Source organism: Lygodium microphyllum, chromosome 10 (assembly GCF_053477565.2).
Source record: "Lygodium microphyllum isolate KBCC chromosome 10, Lygodium_microphyllum_v1.1.10, whole genome shotgun sequence".
NCBI classification, from domain to species: domain Eukaryota; kingdom Viridiplantae; phylum Streptophyta; class Polypodiopsida; order Schizaeales; family Lygodiaceae; genus Lygodium; species Lygodium microphyllum.
Window position 1 is genome coordinate 56,298,024 of NC_141144.1, and position 18,103 is coordinate 56,316,126.

Here is an 18,103-nt window from a genome sequence, read left to right on the forward strand (position 1 = left end):
ATTGCAAGAATTTAATAGCTAGGATTTTGAACAAAATGGCAGTCTCTAGCCTGTTACCAAAGCAGATTCCTTCTGTAGAAACCTCCAAGAACTAAACTTGGAACCAGCAATCACATTGTCCCCCACTCTTCATAGTTGCGATAATCATTTTGATAAACGAAGGCACCTACAGAACTATCCAACTGTATGTACAGATTTTAGATATTCAGTAAGGAAAATATGAAAATGGACAACTTCACCTGTAAATGACCAAGATTGCTTGAGAAAACCCCATCATAGTTGCCCTTGCTTTGAACACTGGATGTGGCCACCAGAACAACTTAATGTTGGAAAGAAATACAAAAAATTCTCATGTAGAGTGGTGGGAGATGATGTCACATGTTGACACTCTGGTGTAGCCTCAATGTGCATCTACTGTACAAAAAGTTGGGGAATTGCTGTTTTATTAAACTGTGTGGAGTATACCATCTTCCAATAGATATGTTATATCGAAAGGGGTGTAGCCTCAATGTGAATCTACTGTACAAAGGGTTGGGGAATCGCTGTTATATTAAACCATGTGGAATATACCATCTTCCTAGAGATATTTTATATCGAAAGCCCTCCAGAAAACCTACGGGCATGTGTGTTTGGAACTCTGATGCTTGGTTCCTTTTGAAGCATCTTCATGCCCTGGATAGTATCAGGTTACTCCACAGGGATCAAGTAATCCTCTTTAGAATGTCAGTGAAATGATTTAGCCAGTCAAGTCGAGCCACAGGATGGTTCAAATTTGCTTTGAAGGCTCCCATGCCAATAATCTGTATTCAGGGAAGTAATGGCAGATTTTCCACTCGACCTCAATGCTAAGAAGAGAAGCATCTGCATTCGAATCCTTGTTTCTCCACTCTGCATGTAGAAACCCGTGCTGCAAAAGGAGAAACATGTGTGGCTGTTCTTCATGAACTTGACATCACAGTCTCTCCTCCTTTGGCTGGTGTTTGGACATATGTTCCACTAAGATACTGCATCAAAGTCTCCCCTCCTTTGGCTGGTGCTTGGCTGCAACTGGAGGAACATATGCACCAGTGCTTCAGGAACTTGCATCATAGTCTCCTCTCCTTTGGCTGGTCCTTAGACAGAAACTCCACTAATAAAAGGGACTAAAATGCATCTTGACAAGAGCAGAGTCCATCCTTGAAACGATGAACAAAGCAACTGTCTCTAAGTATTATCTCCCGTCTTTCAACTTTGGATATGATCTTACTTGCATTGTGACAATTCTCACACATTCTCAAGTTTTTAGTGATTCGCAAAGTTTCTCCCTGTGGTGAATTTAGAAGCCCAAAAGCTATGGCCAGTTTCTCTGCATGCTCACATATTGATATTTCTTTCTCCTTGTCGGATATAAGTTTCAGTACATGATCAACCTTTGGTACATAGCCTTCCTTTTTTATGCGAGAATCCAAGGTTTGGAGCATATTTGAGATCTCCTTGTTCTCAACAGTACCAACAACAAACTCATGTATTTCCTTATTAATTTCTATCACAGCTGTTGCAGGTTTTTTCTTTGCTCCAGCATGCCTTCTGAGAGTTTCTAACCTGTACCCATCATCCCACCTGCCAACGCTTGCATAGATGTCAGCCATGAGCACATACCATGTTGAATCCTCTGCATTCATCTGCACAAGCTTCTGGAAGCATCTCAATCCTGGTTCTAGCTCTCCATATGCTTTACACGCAGTGAGCAAAGCTGCCCAAGGTGCTTCAAGTGAAGGGCACAATATTTCAAGGAATTTCTCTGCCTCATCTAAGTGGCCTGACCTTGCGAAAAGATCAACCATACATGTGTAATGTTCCACAGATGGTACAATGCCATATTCTTCACACATGACTTTGAAATACTTAAGCCCCTCTAACACCAGGTGGGCATGGCTACATGCAGCCAGCAAACAGGTGAAGATAATTGTGTCTGGCTTTATCCCCTGCACTTGCATGTCATGAAAACATTCTAGAACAATTTTATGTTCCCGGTTGATGTTATAACCTTTCATCATTGAGCCCCACGTCGTCAAATGAGGAGCTGGCAACTTGATGAAAACTTCCTCAGCCTCCAAAAGGCAACCACACTTAGCATACATGCTTATCAGACTGTTGCCAACAGAAAGATCATTTTCACAACCTTTGAATATAATCAGTGCATGCAATTCCTGACCCTTTGGCATGGCTCCAATGTTACCACAAGCTTTTACAACACAAGCAAGTGTGACAGCATCCACAATAACGCCTTCAACTTGCATTTTTTCAAAAAGCTCAAGGGCCTCCTGACTAGGCCCATGTTCTGCATAGCCCGCTATTAGAGAGGTCCATGAAATGATATCTTTAGTAGGAAGCTCATCAAAAATACGATGTGCTTCTGTAAGAAAGCCATTTTTAGCATACATCCCAACCATGGTATTGGCAACAGACAGCTCCTTATGGAATCCCATTTCTGCAGCCAATATGTACAAGTCTCGACCTTTCGCTACAGCTCCCATGCTACTGCAAGCTTTCAGGCTACAAGCAAATGCAAGGGCATCTGGAAAGGATCCCTCAAGTTGCATTTGTTCTAGACAATTCAATGCTTCCTGGAATGGCCCATGGTCTGCATACCCTGACATAAGAGCAGTCCATAAGACAACATCTCGTACTGCCACCTTATTAAAAACTTCCTGTGCCTCAGTAAGTGATCCACATTTGGCATACATGTCAACCAAGCTGCTGCTAACGCATAAGTCAACTTCAATTCCCATGTGCAAAGCAGTTGAATGAAGTTCATGTCCTTTGTCTAAATAACCTAAGCTGCTACAAGCTTTTAAAACACATGAAATTGTAATGCTATTTGGACACAAGCCATGAAGCTGCATTTCTTCCATGTACTTCAGTGCTTCTTCGCTAGGTCCATATTCAGCGAAACCTGCAATAAGTGCAGTGTATGAAACAAAATCTTGGGTTGAGAGTGCCTTGAAGACTTCTTGGGCTTCTGAAAGAAAACCAGCACTGGCGTACATTCCAATCAAGGTATTGCCAATAACTAGATCCCTTCCAAAGCCCCTACTAGCAACCACTTTGTGGATTTCTCGGCCCCGATCTATATCTCCAATGCTCGTGCAGGCTTTCAAGCTGCAGGCAAATGTAACAGAATCTGGTGAGAGACCTTCCCGTTGCATCTGTTCAAAGCATTTCAATGCTTCTTGACCAGGTCCATGTTCAGCATATCCTGCTATCAATGTGGTCCATGACATGAGATCCCGAATTGAAAGTCTGTTGAAAACTTCTTGAGCCTCTGAAAGCGAACCACATTTTGCATACATGGCAATCAGACTGTTAGCAACAGAAGGATGACTTTGGAATCCGGTTTTTGCAATCTTTGAATGTATTTCTCGACCCTTATTTATGGCCCCAATGTTCCCACAAGCTTTCAAGATACATATGAATGTGACTGTGTTAGGATGGACACCCTGAGATTGCATCTGTTCAAAACGTTTCAGTGCTTCCTGGGCAGCACCATGTTCAGTGTAACCTGCAATCAATGCAGTCCATGACACAACATCCCTAACAGGTAACACAGCAAAGGCATCCTGTGCCTCTGAAAGGGATGAACACTTGGCATACATGCTGATCAGAGTATTGCCAACAGAAAGATCATTTTCAAATCCTTTTTGTGCAATCTCACGATGGACTTGCCGGCCTCTTCTTATATCTTTGAGCTTCACACAAGCTCTCAGTAAAGCCACAAATGTGTAGCTGGTAGGTTGGACACAATGCTCTTGCATCCTTTGGTAAAGCATGAAAGCATGATCCAAACATCCACATTCAGAATAACCAAAGACAAGAGATGTCCATGAACGTTCATTTGTATTCACTAGCCTACAGAATATCTGCTGAGCTATAAGCACGCCACCACATTCCACAAGCATCAGTACTAAGTAGTTGCCGACAATTGAATGCGTGTCAAGACCAGCATAGCAAGCGTGCACATGCACAAGCTTGGCAAAGGTCAAATCCTTCTTCTTCTTGCACTTTTGCAAGATGCAGATAAAGTCCTGGACTGATAGGAGCTCAACAGGCTGGTCCAAAACGGTCAAATCCTCCTCTGTGCTCAGCAACTCCCAACCTCTCTCCCGCAGCTGGTGGATATCATCTTTCACTACCTGAGGGAAGCAAGGCTGGAGCATATGATAGGATTCCATCTGTAGCTTGTGTGATCTAAAGGCTTGCGAATCTCTGGGAATCCTGTCTGCTACACAGACATGCGTGGTTGTCCTCTCAGCCTTGTCAATTTCAAGAGCAGGTAAGGTGCACGGAGGGGTGTAGATGGCCTCCATCCAGCAAGATGGCTCAGCGCCTGCAACTGCCATTTTTCTCTATGAAGTATATCTGGGTTCACCTATTTACAACTAATTGACGCAATTCCTTATACATGATCCTGGAGAGAACCTGCAGTAATGGCGCCACGCTGCATATTTTCTTCGATGGCAACAATACGTTAGGATTTGGAAGTAAACCACAGTTTCTGCAGCATCTGTTGCTCGAGCAAACACAGGACTATGCAAGGGAGTGGCAGAAATTGAACCACCTTGTACGTGTGCAATGGCATGAAAGACCAAGGTGTGATGTAAATTTCCCAAAAACCTTCAAGCTTTAAAGAATGTTTAAAACCTTAAATCTTATAAAAATTTTAGTTATAAGGATGGTAAATATATGTAATGCCTCACGAACTTTGTATGGTGGAATTGGCCAAAGCCCACATAGAGCAAGAACTCCAAGACTCGACAAAGAAGGAAGATGAAGAGGAATCCATCTCCCTCATAAAGTTCTGCAAGAAGGATGGCTTACTATGACATCATCTTTGTGACTCGATTCAGCCAACCATGAGTGCAAATATAACGTGCCTATCTAACGAATCCCAACAACACATTTTTGGTAGTCCATCAAGAGATAATTAGGATAACAAATGTTTGGAACTCCTATAACAAAACATTTGTAATCTTGAATTGCTTGAGTCTACCTGTCATAGAGAAGCTCCGCCTCAACCCCACAAGGATCGACTTGAAACAAGGCCTAAATCAATACTAGAGTCTTCTATTAGGGTTTCTAGCATTAAATTTTTAGGTGATTGTATTGATGTCATTTCTCGAACTGAAGCGAACCATTACCACACTTAATTCAAAGAGAGAGAAATGAGGGGAAGCGAATGTGCATCAATCTTTCTAGCCAAAAGGTATAGTCTCGACTCTGGCCCCCTAAAAATGGCATTGGTTGGGTTTTAGGATGACACATTAGGGCAATCAACATTCAGCCCTTTCTAGCTTACCCTAATCTAATGTTGGAGTTTTAATGAAAGCCTCTCGACTAACCAAGACCACCTTGCATATTAGAAATATTTGTCAAGGATCTAACCACATGCTCAAGGAGTAATTTTTAATTTTATAATTATTCTAACATAATCTAGTTCGACATATTACAACTTTGTTGATTAATTTGTTAAATAGTGTTCTCAAGACTCTGCCCATACTAGCATTGGGGCCTTCTAGGAGATCCACCCATGCTCATAAGGGGTAAGCCATTCCTAGCATACGTATGGAAATATGGCCAGAGCCCCCTAGCTCCTTGGCACCTTCTAGTATACAACAAGTCCCTACAAAAAGACCTCTTGCATTCGGTGTCGACCGTAGCAATCTGAAGCAGTAATCCAGCTCCCTTGGTGAATAGCTATCACAACTAACCTTGGGGGGCTTGTGGTTCAAGAATTTAACCTGTTTTGGATATATTGTTTCTTAGCATCCACAAACAATGCAAACAATTCTTTCAATGTGATAAGCAACATGATAAATATACTTGTGCATAAATGTTCATCTAAGCCTTGAGCTTATAAGTATAGGTTTCACTTAATTTTAAGTCATGGTTCTTATTCTTGGGTCTTAAGAGTGTTTTCAATAAAACAAGAAAAATCCAATGGTATGGGAAAATTAAAATTATCAAGGTCAACATTTGTTGTAATAAGTTTGTCTAGTATCATGAGTTTAGAAAGGGATAATAAGGTTGAGAAGGATCATTTTTAGTAGGTATATCCTCTTTTGATTTGAGATTGGCCATGTGATCAAGTCTTATATCTATGCTTTGAATAAGTTTAGCCCACTTGACTATTATTAATGACTAATACTCTTATTTAGTGGTGAATATTGATATCTGTAAGGTCATTGGTAATAGTATATGATTAGAAGTGTGTTGGACGAGTTAGACTTGGTTACTTCATCTTCTAGTAATAAATATGAGGAAAAAGGGGTGGCATCGTTGGAACTCCTTCTAATTAGTTTCGAGTACTAGTTTTGGGTTACATTGCTAAACTATATCATGCAAAGTCTTTCTAAGGAGCCAAAAGATCAAATAGATTGCCTTATTCTCCATCAAATACGTATTCCAATGATCACAATAAACTTCTATATTAGTCATACCCTTCCTTTTTGCACACGATGTCCAATACTGAATGAAAACTTTTTCATACATTGGTGATGTCCTATCCACCTCAACATTTGACTCAACAAGTGTAAGCCAAATGGGATAGAACTTGCTATCATTTGGATGTGGTAGGAGGAAGTCTCTATGTTGCACATCAATAGATGGCTTGAATTCATCCTTTCATTTCAAAGAACATGGCCCATAATGGTGGTCATTCCATTGCTTAAATCCTAACCATTTTTCATATTTTTTGGAACCTCTATTTTTTGGCCCAATGCTAAAATCATCTATTTGATATGTCATTGGCTAGAAGTCTATATATGATGCTAAATTTTACTTTGCGTGACTAATAGGATTATCAATCTCTTTGATAACATTGTCCTAACAATCAATAACATTCATTACCCTTTCCTATGATAACATCATATGAGTCTTTATTCTAGATATAATTAACTCATGAACTTTGACAAAACTAGCCATTAGTAACAATTCAAGATATCCTTTTGAAAGTAGTGAATTACCTTGGTTATCCTTCTTCCATAACTCTATAACCCCATCTTTGGGTATCCAATCAACTGTTTTTGGATGCACTTTAGATTGCATGATTAGACTAGTTCCCTACGTATGAAACCAAAACTAGAGTGGCTTTGAATGGTCAACAAAGGTATCAAATCCATCATAGAGGTATTCATCAATAAAATCTTTAAAGTCAGGAACCTGTGTGGGTAAAAATTGGGACTAGGGCTAATGATGTAGATGTTCGCATACCTCCATCAAATGTGAGAGTGTGTATACTATTTTAGTTCTCAAGACTTCTGAATATCAACCAAACATTCCATCTACATCCTCGCCATAAAAGTTCCAAGATGCATAGTTTTGAAAACCCCCCTTGCAACAAGAAATAAAAGATATGTAGACACATATCTATTCTTATTCTTTGAAGCACAATTATCCATTTGTAGTAACAAAATTTCTAGGAGCTTACAAAATAAGTGCTCCCAATTGGAGAAAATACTTTGTGGTTGTTGACCTTCATAGATATCAATCAGCATATCCTCTCCATTTGACAAGCAACCATTTATATGTGACTTAGCATTACAAGGATGTTTGTTGTGGGGATGGTTGCAGTTGTCCTTTGCTACTATGAGCTATATAGTAATCTAGTGTATTTTTACAATTCAAAGCATTAAACAAGGAATTGTTACCCCTTGTTAGACCATTGGTTGCTAGATCCCCAAGCTCATGGCTATCTCCTCTCTCTGAGTTATGCAAACAAATTGCAAGAGATCTAATTGTGAGATTAGGATCTGAAGTCCATAAACCATTCAATACAAAGTGCTCATGGTAAGCTTCTCCATGATTATGAGTGATTGCTCCAATAAGTGATACTTGGAGTTACCAATTGAGTCCAACTCTTTTGGAAATTGAGTCAGATCATTGTCTTCTTTTGGTCCATCCTATCATGAATAATGAATACATTTTTTCTAGTTGAACCTCTGAGTATCTATGCCATGTGTAATAGAGATTCTTGCAACTTAGTTGTTGTGTTACATGAAGTTGTCTATTTGTGCAAATTATTTGCCTCTCTTGGATATCATTTTTGACTTCTAATCGAGTCTTTAAATAACTATAAATAGTGCATTTAGAAAATTGACTAGACTTGCTTAATGCCATATGTAGATACTCTTTATTCCAAATTCTATTGAATGTTGACTTTAGCATTCCTTCTTCATAATTTAGTTGTTGTAATGACAAATTCACATAATGTAAAATGTCAACTTGCTTATATGTATCTAGAATATCCAATTGAGTTTTTTGATCCCATCAAGCAATGTCCTACTTCTATTTGGCATATGTTCTCCATTTTTTTCAAAAAACTCTTGAAGAAATGATCTTGTCATTCCCACATGTGCTTGAATTCTCTTTAGTCTTTGTTTCCATGGACATAACACCTTGCTCCATTCTCAAATTTGCTTCTACAATGATAAAAAGTCTTTTTGGGAATCATTATTAGAAGCCATATCTAGGATTCCACTAGTTGAAGTACTTAAGCTTTTTTTCTAGTGATTGCTCCAAAGAAGAATGTGGTAGTGAACTACCATATGACAAAGTCACTTGATTAATTGGTCCTAATGAAAGTGACCTCCGTGCTAACCCCAATACAATTCTCTCCCAAGCACTCAAAAGGTATAACCTTGTTAGGATACATAAATAGTATAATGCATGCATGGCATTTGTGAATCTTACTATCTTCCCATTGGGAGACACGCTAATCCTTCCATAATTGACAAATCCTTAATTATCATCTTGAAGTGAGATAGGTGATACTGAATCATCTTCAAGTGAGATAGATGACATTGCATTGATCAGTAGAGAACCATTAGAGGGTGTACTTTCTACATACACATGCAATCCATTCTTATCTTTAGTAACTCCACAATGCTCTATTTGTTCACAATCCTTAGTTAGAGATGCTAAAGTTGTAGTACTCTCCTTATCAACTACTACCTTCACACCCAACAAGGGCCATCGAACAGCTCTCCACATGGTAGTTTCAACTCTTTCATAAAGTAGGAAAAGGAGCCATGAAATTTTAAAACATGCATTTACCATCACAAAAACATTGGCCATCCCAATCTTTGATCCATTGCAAATTTCATTTGGACAAGTTGAACACATGGAACCAAAACCAACTTGTGCATTATCCAAAAGCAAACAAACATTGTCTCCACCTTGGAAAACATAATCTATAAAACACAAATAATAGTCCTAGACTATACTAGCATGACACTAATAAAGATATGTAAAATTTATAGATGAACATATATAGAAGATCAAAATATACCCAATCGACCATGCCAACATTGACCTAATGTAATGAAAAAGGCTTACTATTATACATGGCAAATCTCCACCTCAAACAAAGTTGGCTAAGCTCAAAGAGAGTTAAGACATTGAGGTCAACAACATGACCGATTTGAAACTTTATTAATTTTTTATTTTTTAGCCACATGGTGAAGTATATCTCAACTCTCCTTTAGATGGAGAGACTTATTTCAATTATCTTTATTATGAAACACATATCACAAAAAAAGGATGATATAAGCTTGGCCACATGGCCAATCTTTGCCCCAAATAGATTTTTAGAGAGCTTTGACTATCTCGCCCATAGGCCAAGCTTTGTCGCCCTAATTAGATCTCCAAGAAGGGTTGCTATAAGCCAAGCTCAACCTCAAGGAGATCTTGAAAAGAGGGTTACTATAAACTTCACAAGCTATATCTTAGAAGGATATCAGGGAGAAAGTTGATATACACTTGCACGTGGCTAAAAGCTTTATCTCCTTGAAGAGATCTTGAAGAGAGATTTGTTTTACTATTGAGCACATGGCCAAGCTATGCCTCGAAGCGATTCTAAAGAGAGATGGATTAAGTAAGACAAAACATATGGCTAAGAGAGTTGAAACTATCTTGCATGAAGGCCAACATCTACCTCTTCAAAGAGATATAGTCTTTATGGATTTAAGATTCAAGACTTGAGCATGTGGAAAAGCTCTATTTCAAATAGATTTTTAACTCTAACCTATTGCTATATGCTTTGATCATATTCCCAAGGTGCCTTCCAAAAAAGATTGAAGAGAAGGGTTATATAATCTTAAGCATATGAATGAGCTATCCTTAAAGGGTATTTCTAAGTATAACCTATTGTTATAAGCTTGAACACATAGCCAAGCTATGCCTCAAAGATATCTCAACAATAGAGGGATGATATAAGCTTGAGCATATGCTAAGATTTTCTTCAAAGATACCTTCAAGCAAGGGTTGCTAAAAGCTTGCACACATGGTGAAGCTATGCTTGAAAGAGATTTCAAAGTATAACTTGTTGTGACAAACTAAAGCACACTACAAAATAATGCATCAAAAATATATCATAGACATAGGGATAATATAAGCTTGAGCACATGACCAAGCTATGCCCAAAGAGATCTCAAAAAGAGAGTTGACATCATCTTGAACACACAACCAAGCTATGCCTCAAGGAGATCTCAAAGAGAGAGGGTGGAGCTTGGCAGCATGGGCATGCTCTATCTCAAACATATCTTGAAGGAAGGTCCTCCCCCATAAAGAGAGGATTGATACAATTCTACGCACATACTCAAGCTCTGTCTCAAATACATATGAAAAATTCATATCAAATTGATAGGGTTGATACAAGCTTGAGAAAGTGCTTTCTCATAGCCATCTCAATTGAGAGAGGAGAAACTATATTGCAAGTCCTCAAAGGGAGAATGGGAAATCCTCTTGACAAGCAACTTTTGCATAAAGAGAGGATTATTATCTGTACCGTCCTCAAATGTTGGAGCTTGAGATGGAGGCTATGATCGATGCATTACTACCCACGAATATGAGGTCATTGAATCCATTAGATGCAAGTGTGATTGAGTTATTTAGGTATATATTACACTCCTTTGTCTTGATATATAAATAAGAATAAATTGTTATTTCTTCAAAGGTGTTATGTATTTTATGTTGCTAAAATGTCACATACTACCATTTGAAAACACGATATCCGAGTCTAATGATGATACATGACAAGTGTTACGAAAGCTTGGCATGGATTATAATAGCATTCATGCATGTGTCAATGATTGTGCGATCTTTCGAGGAGAATACAAGTCCATGAATACGTGTTTGAAGTGTGGTGCTCACAGGCATCACTAAGACCTATAGGGACAAACCTTCCCTCAGAAGATTCTCAAACACATTCTACTTACACCGTGTATCCATCCACATGTTTCACATAGTAGGCATGACGAGTTTGACAATGTGGTATGCACAAAATAGGTCCACAAACGGAATCCAACAAATATCAACAAACTCGTGAGCATGGAGTCACATTGACTTCACCTTTCCAAGCTTTGCATGAGTACCATGAAATCTTTGGCTCAATCTTACTATGGGTGACATGAATCCATTCGAACTCCACTCTACTTCTTATAATGTGTATTACAAAGACAAGAATATGGACACCTATCTTCATCCATTAGTTGATGAGCTCAAGATTTTGTTAGAGAAGGAGATTACTATGGAAGACAAGAGCAAGTATATTGGGAGGAGGTTTGTTAACATATGAGCCATTCTTATGTGAAACATACATGAATTTTCAAGATTCTGATGAGTGCTCAAGTAGATTTTCTTAATTTTCTCATTGATGGCATCTCACATGGCTCATTTATATTTGTGTTGACTAGATATAGATATTGTGATAGGCTTGGTCATATCAAGTTACCATGCTACGTGTCCATTGTGTGGACCAAAGTTGTGGACTCCTAAGGGTGGCAAACCATGAAGAAGATGGTCTATCAAGGGCACCTTGTATTCTTACCAGAGGACCATGAGTTTAGAGTGGGATTCCTTGGATAACCTCCCACATGAATGAATATCCAAAGTTGGTATGAGTGGAAGATGGTGCACAAAGAGTCACTTCCAAGTAGAATGCGATAGCTTTTAGTTTTCTATGAGTTTTCATATTGGACTCATTTACAGATCAACCATTTTTTGGCTCCCATACACATTTTCAAGAATGTTAGCAACTTGCTATGGGACCATATCACAGGAAAGAGAGACACTCTAGGGGCACAAATGGATTTGAAGGAGGTAGGAAAGATGAAGGTGGTATTACAACAAATGAGCTCTAATGGTCGTGTGCAACTACCTCATGCTCCTTGGATCCTATCCAATAAAGAGGAGTGTATGTTGAACAAATTATCAAATCTATCTACACAATGACGGGTATGATACGTTGTCTCATATCCAAATTTTCTAAAGATGACTAACTAATAGGACTAAAATCCCATGATTAGAACAATATATGCCAAGTTTATCATACGTCATTACATTGTGTCGATCAATAGTTTTTAATGCATTGAATTTCTGGTAGTTCATAATATCAATTGCAATCACGTGATGTTTCACACCAAAGATTGGTGATTTATATGGTATCGAATTTAATGTAATGGATCTTGCAAAAGGAGATCAAGATCAAATCATCCATTGAGCCCACAAGGCAAGAAGTAGTGGAGAGAGTTTGTCTCTTTGAGAAGCACTTACGCACAAGTATGCTCATGATACAGACTCACCTCTTAGTACATCTCGTGGATGAAGTGAAGATTACAAGACTGATCCATACCAGATGGATGTTTTTCTTGGAGATCTTCATGAAAACCCTGAATGGCTTTATGTAACAATAGGCTCGCCTCAAGAGCAACATGGATAAAGGTTGGCTATTGTCGCAAGCACTTGTGTATATTTTGGAATGGCTCTGTCGACGATGGATATAGATAATAGAATGTTGTGAATACCTAAGGACAATGATAGACTAACAAGAGATGTGGTGGTGGAAAATGAAATAGAGAGGAAAAATGGAATAAACTTAGTGGATGAGAAAACCGGTTCCATGATTATGAATGTTAAGGGGAGGAGGGTGATGGTACATAAGAGGAAGTTGTGCCATTAGATATTTAGACATGATGTTCTTGACCACTAAAAAAGTATATTGGGGGGATCCAAGGAATATGTGATCACATCCTTGCATGAGTTCTAAGTACCTACAACAACTAATCGATTCTCCACCGGATGGATGATAGATTGTATGCATGCATATACGTGGCATAGATGATGAGATACATGCAAGACAATCAAGAGTGATGCTCCAAAGCTTGAGTCGTTGGACGTAGAGCTCCAAAGCTTGAGTCGTTGGACGTAGAGCTCCAAAGCTTGAGTCGTTGGACGTAGAGAATTGACAGAGACTCTGAGAGGAGATTGCAAATTCTCCAAGACAATGGTGGCATCATCGTGAGGTGACGAGGGCATGGTTAGAGATAGGGATCATGCATCATCTTGGGAGTGGTGGACATATAACTTATTTAGAGGAGTTCAAAAGTTTTCTTTTTTTATGTTCACTTTCTAATTTGGTGTAGTACTTGTACTAATAATCTTATTTCTTAAAATGCTACTTTGCTTTCCTTGAAACACTCGATCACAAACCACAACCCCATAGGGTTGGAGACTCGGTACGTGGAGAAGCATGGACTCACTTCTCTTATCAATAGATTGTATGTGCATGGCAGTTCGGTAAGTTATGTATTTTTTCTATTTTTAGTTTTTAGTTCTTTTGTGATGCACTATGTTATAAATATTAACATTTGGTTGTTTTATATTGTAGAGTTCATTAAATGCTCCAATGTATTGGGATGACCTCTCAAATAGGGAGGAGTTGTCGCAACCACTTGGATTCATGAAGCATGCACCCCTTCCTTTTTTGGCCCTATAGTCTATGAAAGCTCTTTCTATGTAGGCTTTCTTTGATATATTTCTTATCTTTTTTATGGACTCGCATTTTGTGATATTTATTGATAAATCTATCTATTTTTGTATTTTTCTCCCTATCAATCTATGTAGTTTTATAAGATATCATTTGCTGATACTATACTTATTTCAAAATTAAATCAATGAACATTTTTATTGTACCATCTTATGATACATGTGTTTTGACAATAGTTGTATACTCAATCTATAAATGATTTATGGAACATTTTTCAGCACATGTATCTAGAAGGATGGCAAGGCTTTATGCCCTACCATCCAATTTTTTTTCTTTTATAATCGTCGCTATTAGTGTCGCAAATAAAATTGCATGCATCACTATTTGCATCTCAAATTTCTTATGTCATAGTTAACAAATAGTGACACAAATAGCGACAATTTTATAGAGATGTGTATACCGACGGTTTTAGTGACAATGGGAAATTTCTTCTTTATTAATAATTATATCGCTTTAAATGTTAGTATATGGCTCTTATCTTATAGTGTCTTCAATTGGTTCACAAGACTTTCCTTTAATCTTTGTGCCAAGTAAAACAATGATACAATCTCCCTATTCAAATCACATGAGCTACCTAGGAAGATCCTAAGGTTTCTTTTGGTTGTTGTAATCAGAGTCTCTATTCTTCCAAGCATCCTTTAGACCTTGTCTTCTCAAATGTATGAGAATATTTTTCTTCATCATTAATTTTTGTTTGGTTGAGAGATCTCAAATTTAATATTGATGCTACAACCTAACTTTAAACTTGTTGCGTCTAACTCTTGCAAAGAGTCTTTTTCCATGTCCTCAACTCCCTCCATTGTAATATCTTTAAGATTTAGGATGAGATTCATGGGATTATACCCTAATTTTTCATGATCTAAGACCCTCAAATGTTCCATTCATTCTAGCTTGGATTTTACTTTGATTATTTGAGTATCTACTACTAGTAGTCCATGCTTATGGGGTTTTAGATTTGCTAGGATTTATTCTATCATTCTTCCATTTGAATTATAATCTTTAGAATTGCCATTTGCATCATCAACACTCTCAACTTCATATAGGTCCTCTTTAGCATTGCTACAGCCATCATGCTTTGGTCCATTGTGATAATAGCCAAATAATGCTTGGTGTAGCTTGTTCTATTTCCATTCAAGTTGTTGAAGAAATTCCTTAAAAATGAGCAATTTAGCTTTGGATTGTCATTGAGATAGCATTGCCATTGGGTAAGTATCTTTTAGAGTTTGAGGTGATTGGTGGGGATGTAGCATTAGATTATGATAGTTTATGGCTCATCATGAGTGTGGATATTGAGAGCTCATTGATCTTGGGCTCAACCATGCATGTGGTGGGGTTCTACTCTACTCCATTGGCTCATTCATTCATAGACCTATTTGTACTCACTCTCTTTCATCAATGAAGAATCTAGAGTGGTGTCAGATTATACATCCAATCCTACTTGTCCATTTGGTAGGGTATGTATTTGTTGGGGGACCTTAACATGGATGGACAATTCACATCTCCCTAAAGCAAGATAGAAATTGTATGTAGGTCAACAAATGCACAATTCATGTCTCCCTTAAGCTATTGGGGGTAAAGGCGCCTCTACCTAGCCACCCGTGTATTACTACACTGATAGTACCTGCACTTGTAAACTGTAGGTGCGCCCATCACCGTCACTTTATTCTTTATTCTTTTAGTGAAAGATGAATAAAAGGAAGGCTGGTCACACATTGTGACTGTTGGAGTTTCCACATTGTGAGTCTCTCTCTCTTGCTCTCGCTCTCCCACTGTAGCTCTCTCGTGCAAGCTTTGATCCTTCTCACCTTTCAATTGGTATCAAAACATTCCTTCAGAGGTATTGGAGCTCTTTTTTGTTATTTCACTTCAATCCATAGGTTTTGTGAAGCAGGGCAGTCATGTCCTCTTGCTTCTTGTGACGTCTACACTCTACCAGTGACTTTGCCCTTCAAGAGGGAGCTCCTAGGGGTCCTTGACTACCCCCCAACCTTTTCTTGACCTTGCCCAACCCTTCCACAGGCCCTAGATTAGTTTGTGCCATCATGTGACCTATAGTAGTATCTTCTTCAGCTTGACATTGATCTTCTCCACCCACTCCAGCCATTGGGCACTTGGATAGGGCTCATTTGATCCCTAGAAGCATACTTGGAGCCTGACATTGAAGCATTGAGCATTGGTATTGATTTGGGTCTGATTTAGCACTATTTTGGGACTATCATAACAGTCCATAGGTTATTATAAATAGTATTATACTGACATTTGATGCTATAGCTTGGTTAGCATTGGCATTTGATGCCCGATTGGTCATGAATGACCACTGAATGTTAGGGGAATGTATGCCTATTGATTGGCCATCATTTGGAACTGATTTAGTGGCTTGAAATACTCACTTTTACATAGTAAATCATTGCTATACACTCCAAGGCTGAATCTTATTTAGTCACTTTATACTTTGCCTATTGGTCACACGAGTGCTTCTCGGGTGTTTCATATGACTATTGGGATGTAAATGAAGGTTGGCAAATGCTTTGGATGGTTCTGGAATGTATTTTGAGACTTTTTTGAGCTTTGTATTGGTTGGCATTTACTTGACATTGGTCTACACTGGCATGCTTTGTGACAGAGATTATATCTATGGTCTATGTATGACTTGTTGGTACATGCTTGATGCTTATGTTACCTACACATGCTAGTTACATTGTTTGGACTTGAATGCTACTAGAGTTTCATTTGGGCTTGACTTTGGATATTTTGGAGCTTATTTTGGTCTTGCTTTGGCTCACCAAAGATTGATTGGGATTGTCTTCATGACATTGGATGCTATCATTGGATACTTGACCACTCATATGCTCTGGATGTCTTACTAATATATGATCTTGGATACTCCATCATTGGTGCTCTTACATGCTTTGTTTGAGCTTATTTGCTTGACCCTTATGGTTTTTGTGCCAGTGGGAGCACCTTTGTATGCTTATCAAACATTGAGCAGTACGTGTTATGCATATTGAGCTTTTGGATCTTTGAGACTGGGATCTCTTCATGGTGGATGATGTATGGTTGATATACCTTGGTCTGTGTAGATTTACTTGGGCTTATTCGGCTTTGTATTCACTAAGCAGACAGTGACTTGTGTCAAGTCTTGGCAGTGGTATGTACATTTTTCCCTATTGATCGAGAGTGGTACCGACTTTACTAACGGACTTTATCTAACATGCTTGGGTGTTGGCTCATGTCAGTTTGATTGTTACATGCTTGTTTATGCCCACTTGATGTGAGTTTTTCACTGACAATCAATGATTGGCTTTGAATATTGGGTTTTGTTTACTATCAACTCTCATTGTACACTGCTGTCATAAATTACAACAAGCATATATATTCAGACTGTCATGTATTTTTCATGTTGAATCATCCTGGTTTGATGTACTTTTGATGATACTTGGTGGGTAGCATCATTAAATACTCATTTCTTGCCATTTTTCCTTGGTTTTGGTGGTTTTTTAGTCATTTTCTGCAATTTACAACAAGCAAATCTGAACCTCTCAACACTATTTCAACTTTTAGCATGGTATCTTCTTCCACAGACAGTGCTATCTTCAACATCACTAAGCTTGATGGTACGAATTATGCCTATTAGAAGAGCCAAGTTTGGCAGGTATTGGTGCAAAAATCGCAAATAAAGCCATTAAGGTTGAGTGGACAACAGCCTGAAACTATGATTAATGACGAATGGATGGAGCTTGATGAGTTATGCAAGTCCACCCTCATCTTGTCTCTCATTGAATAGGTTCATTACAATGTGGTTGAGGAAGCACAGAGTGCTTGGAAACTTTGGGATAAGATCAAGAACCTCTATAATAAGCAAAGTCATGCAAGTCAAATGTATTGGCTGAAACACTTATGGATCTCTGCATGAAAGAGAATGTGACCATGTCATCTCATCTAAGCCAGTTTCATGCTATTCTTAAGAACTTGGTTTGGTAGGGCATTGATTTCAAAGAGGATGTCACTCTGTTGTTCTTGCTTGGAACTCTTAATGAGTCTTGGGATGTATTCTACACTGCCTTATGTGCTTCTACCACTACTCTGAAGCTATTTAATGTTGAGAGCTCTCTTCTATAGAAAGAGATAAACCATAAGAATTTGGATGCCTCTCATGTATCTCATGCTTTGATAGTTAGAGGTTGACATGATGGAAATGCAAAGAATGACCGTGGTAACGGCCATGGATGGGATTCACAAAAA

At 38.4% G+C, this 18,103-nt stretch overlaps 1 protein-coding gene across 1 annotated transcript; it reads right to left on the bottom strand.

Moving 5' to 3' along the window:
* Nucleotides 1-238: 238 nt before the first annotated feature.
* Nucleotides 239-4,617, bottom strand: LOC148030024 (pentatricopeptide repeat-containing protein At3g03580-like). The gene has a single exon (XM_087686290.1). It carries the CDS (start codon nucleotides 4,377-4,379, stop codon nucleotides 1,143-1,145), a length of 3,237 nt encoding a protein of 1,078 aa, XP_087542416.1. The 5' UTR covers nucleotides 4,380-4,617; the 3' UTR covers nucleotides 239-1,142.
* Nucleotides 4,618-18,103: the final 13,486 nt, after the last annotated feature.

Coding starts and splice junctions, on each gene's coding strand:
- LOC148030024 (XM_087686290.1), bottom strand. CDS start 4,379: ATGGCAGTTGCAGGCGCTGAGCCATCTTGCTGGATGGAGGCCATCTAC.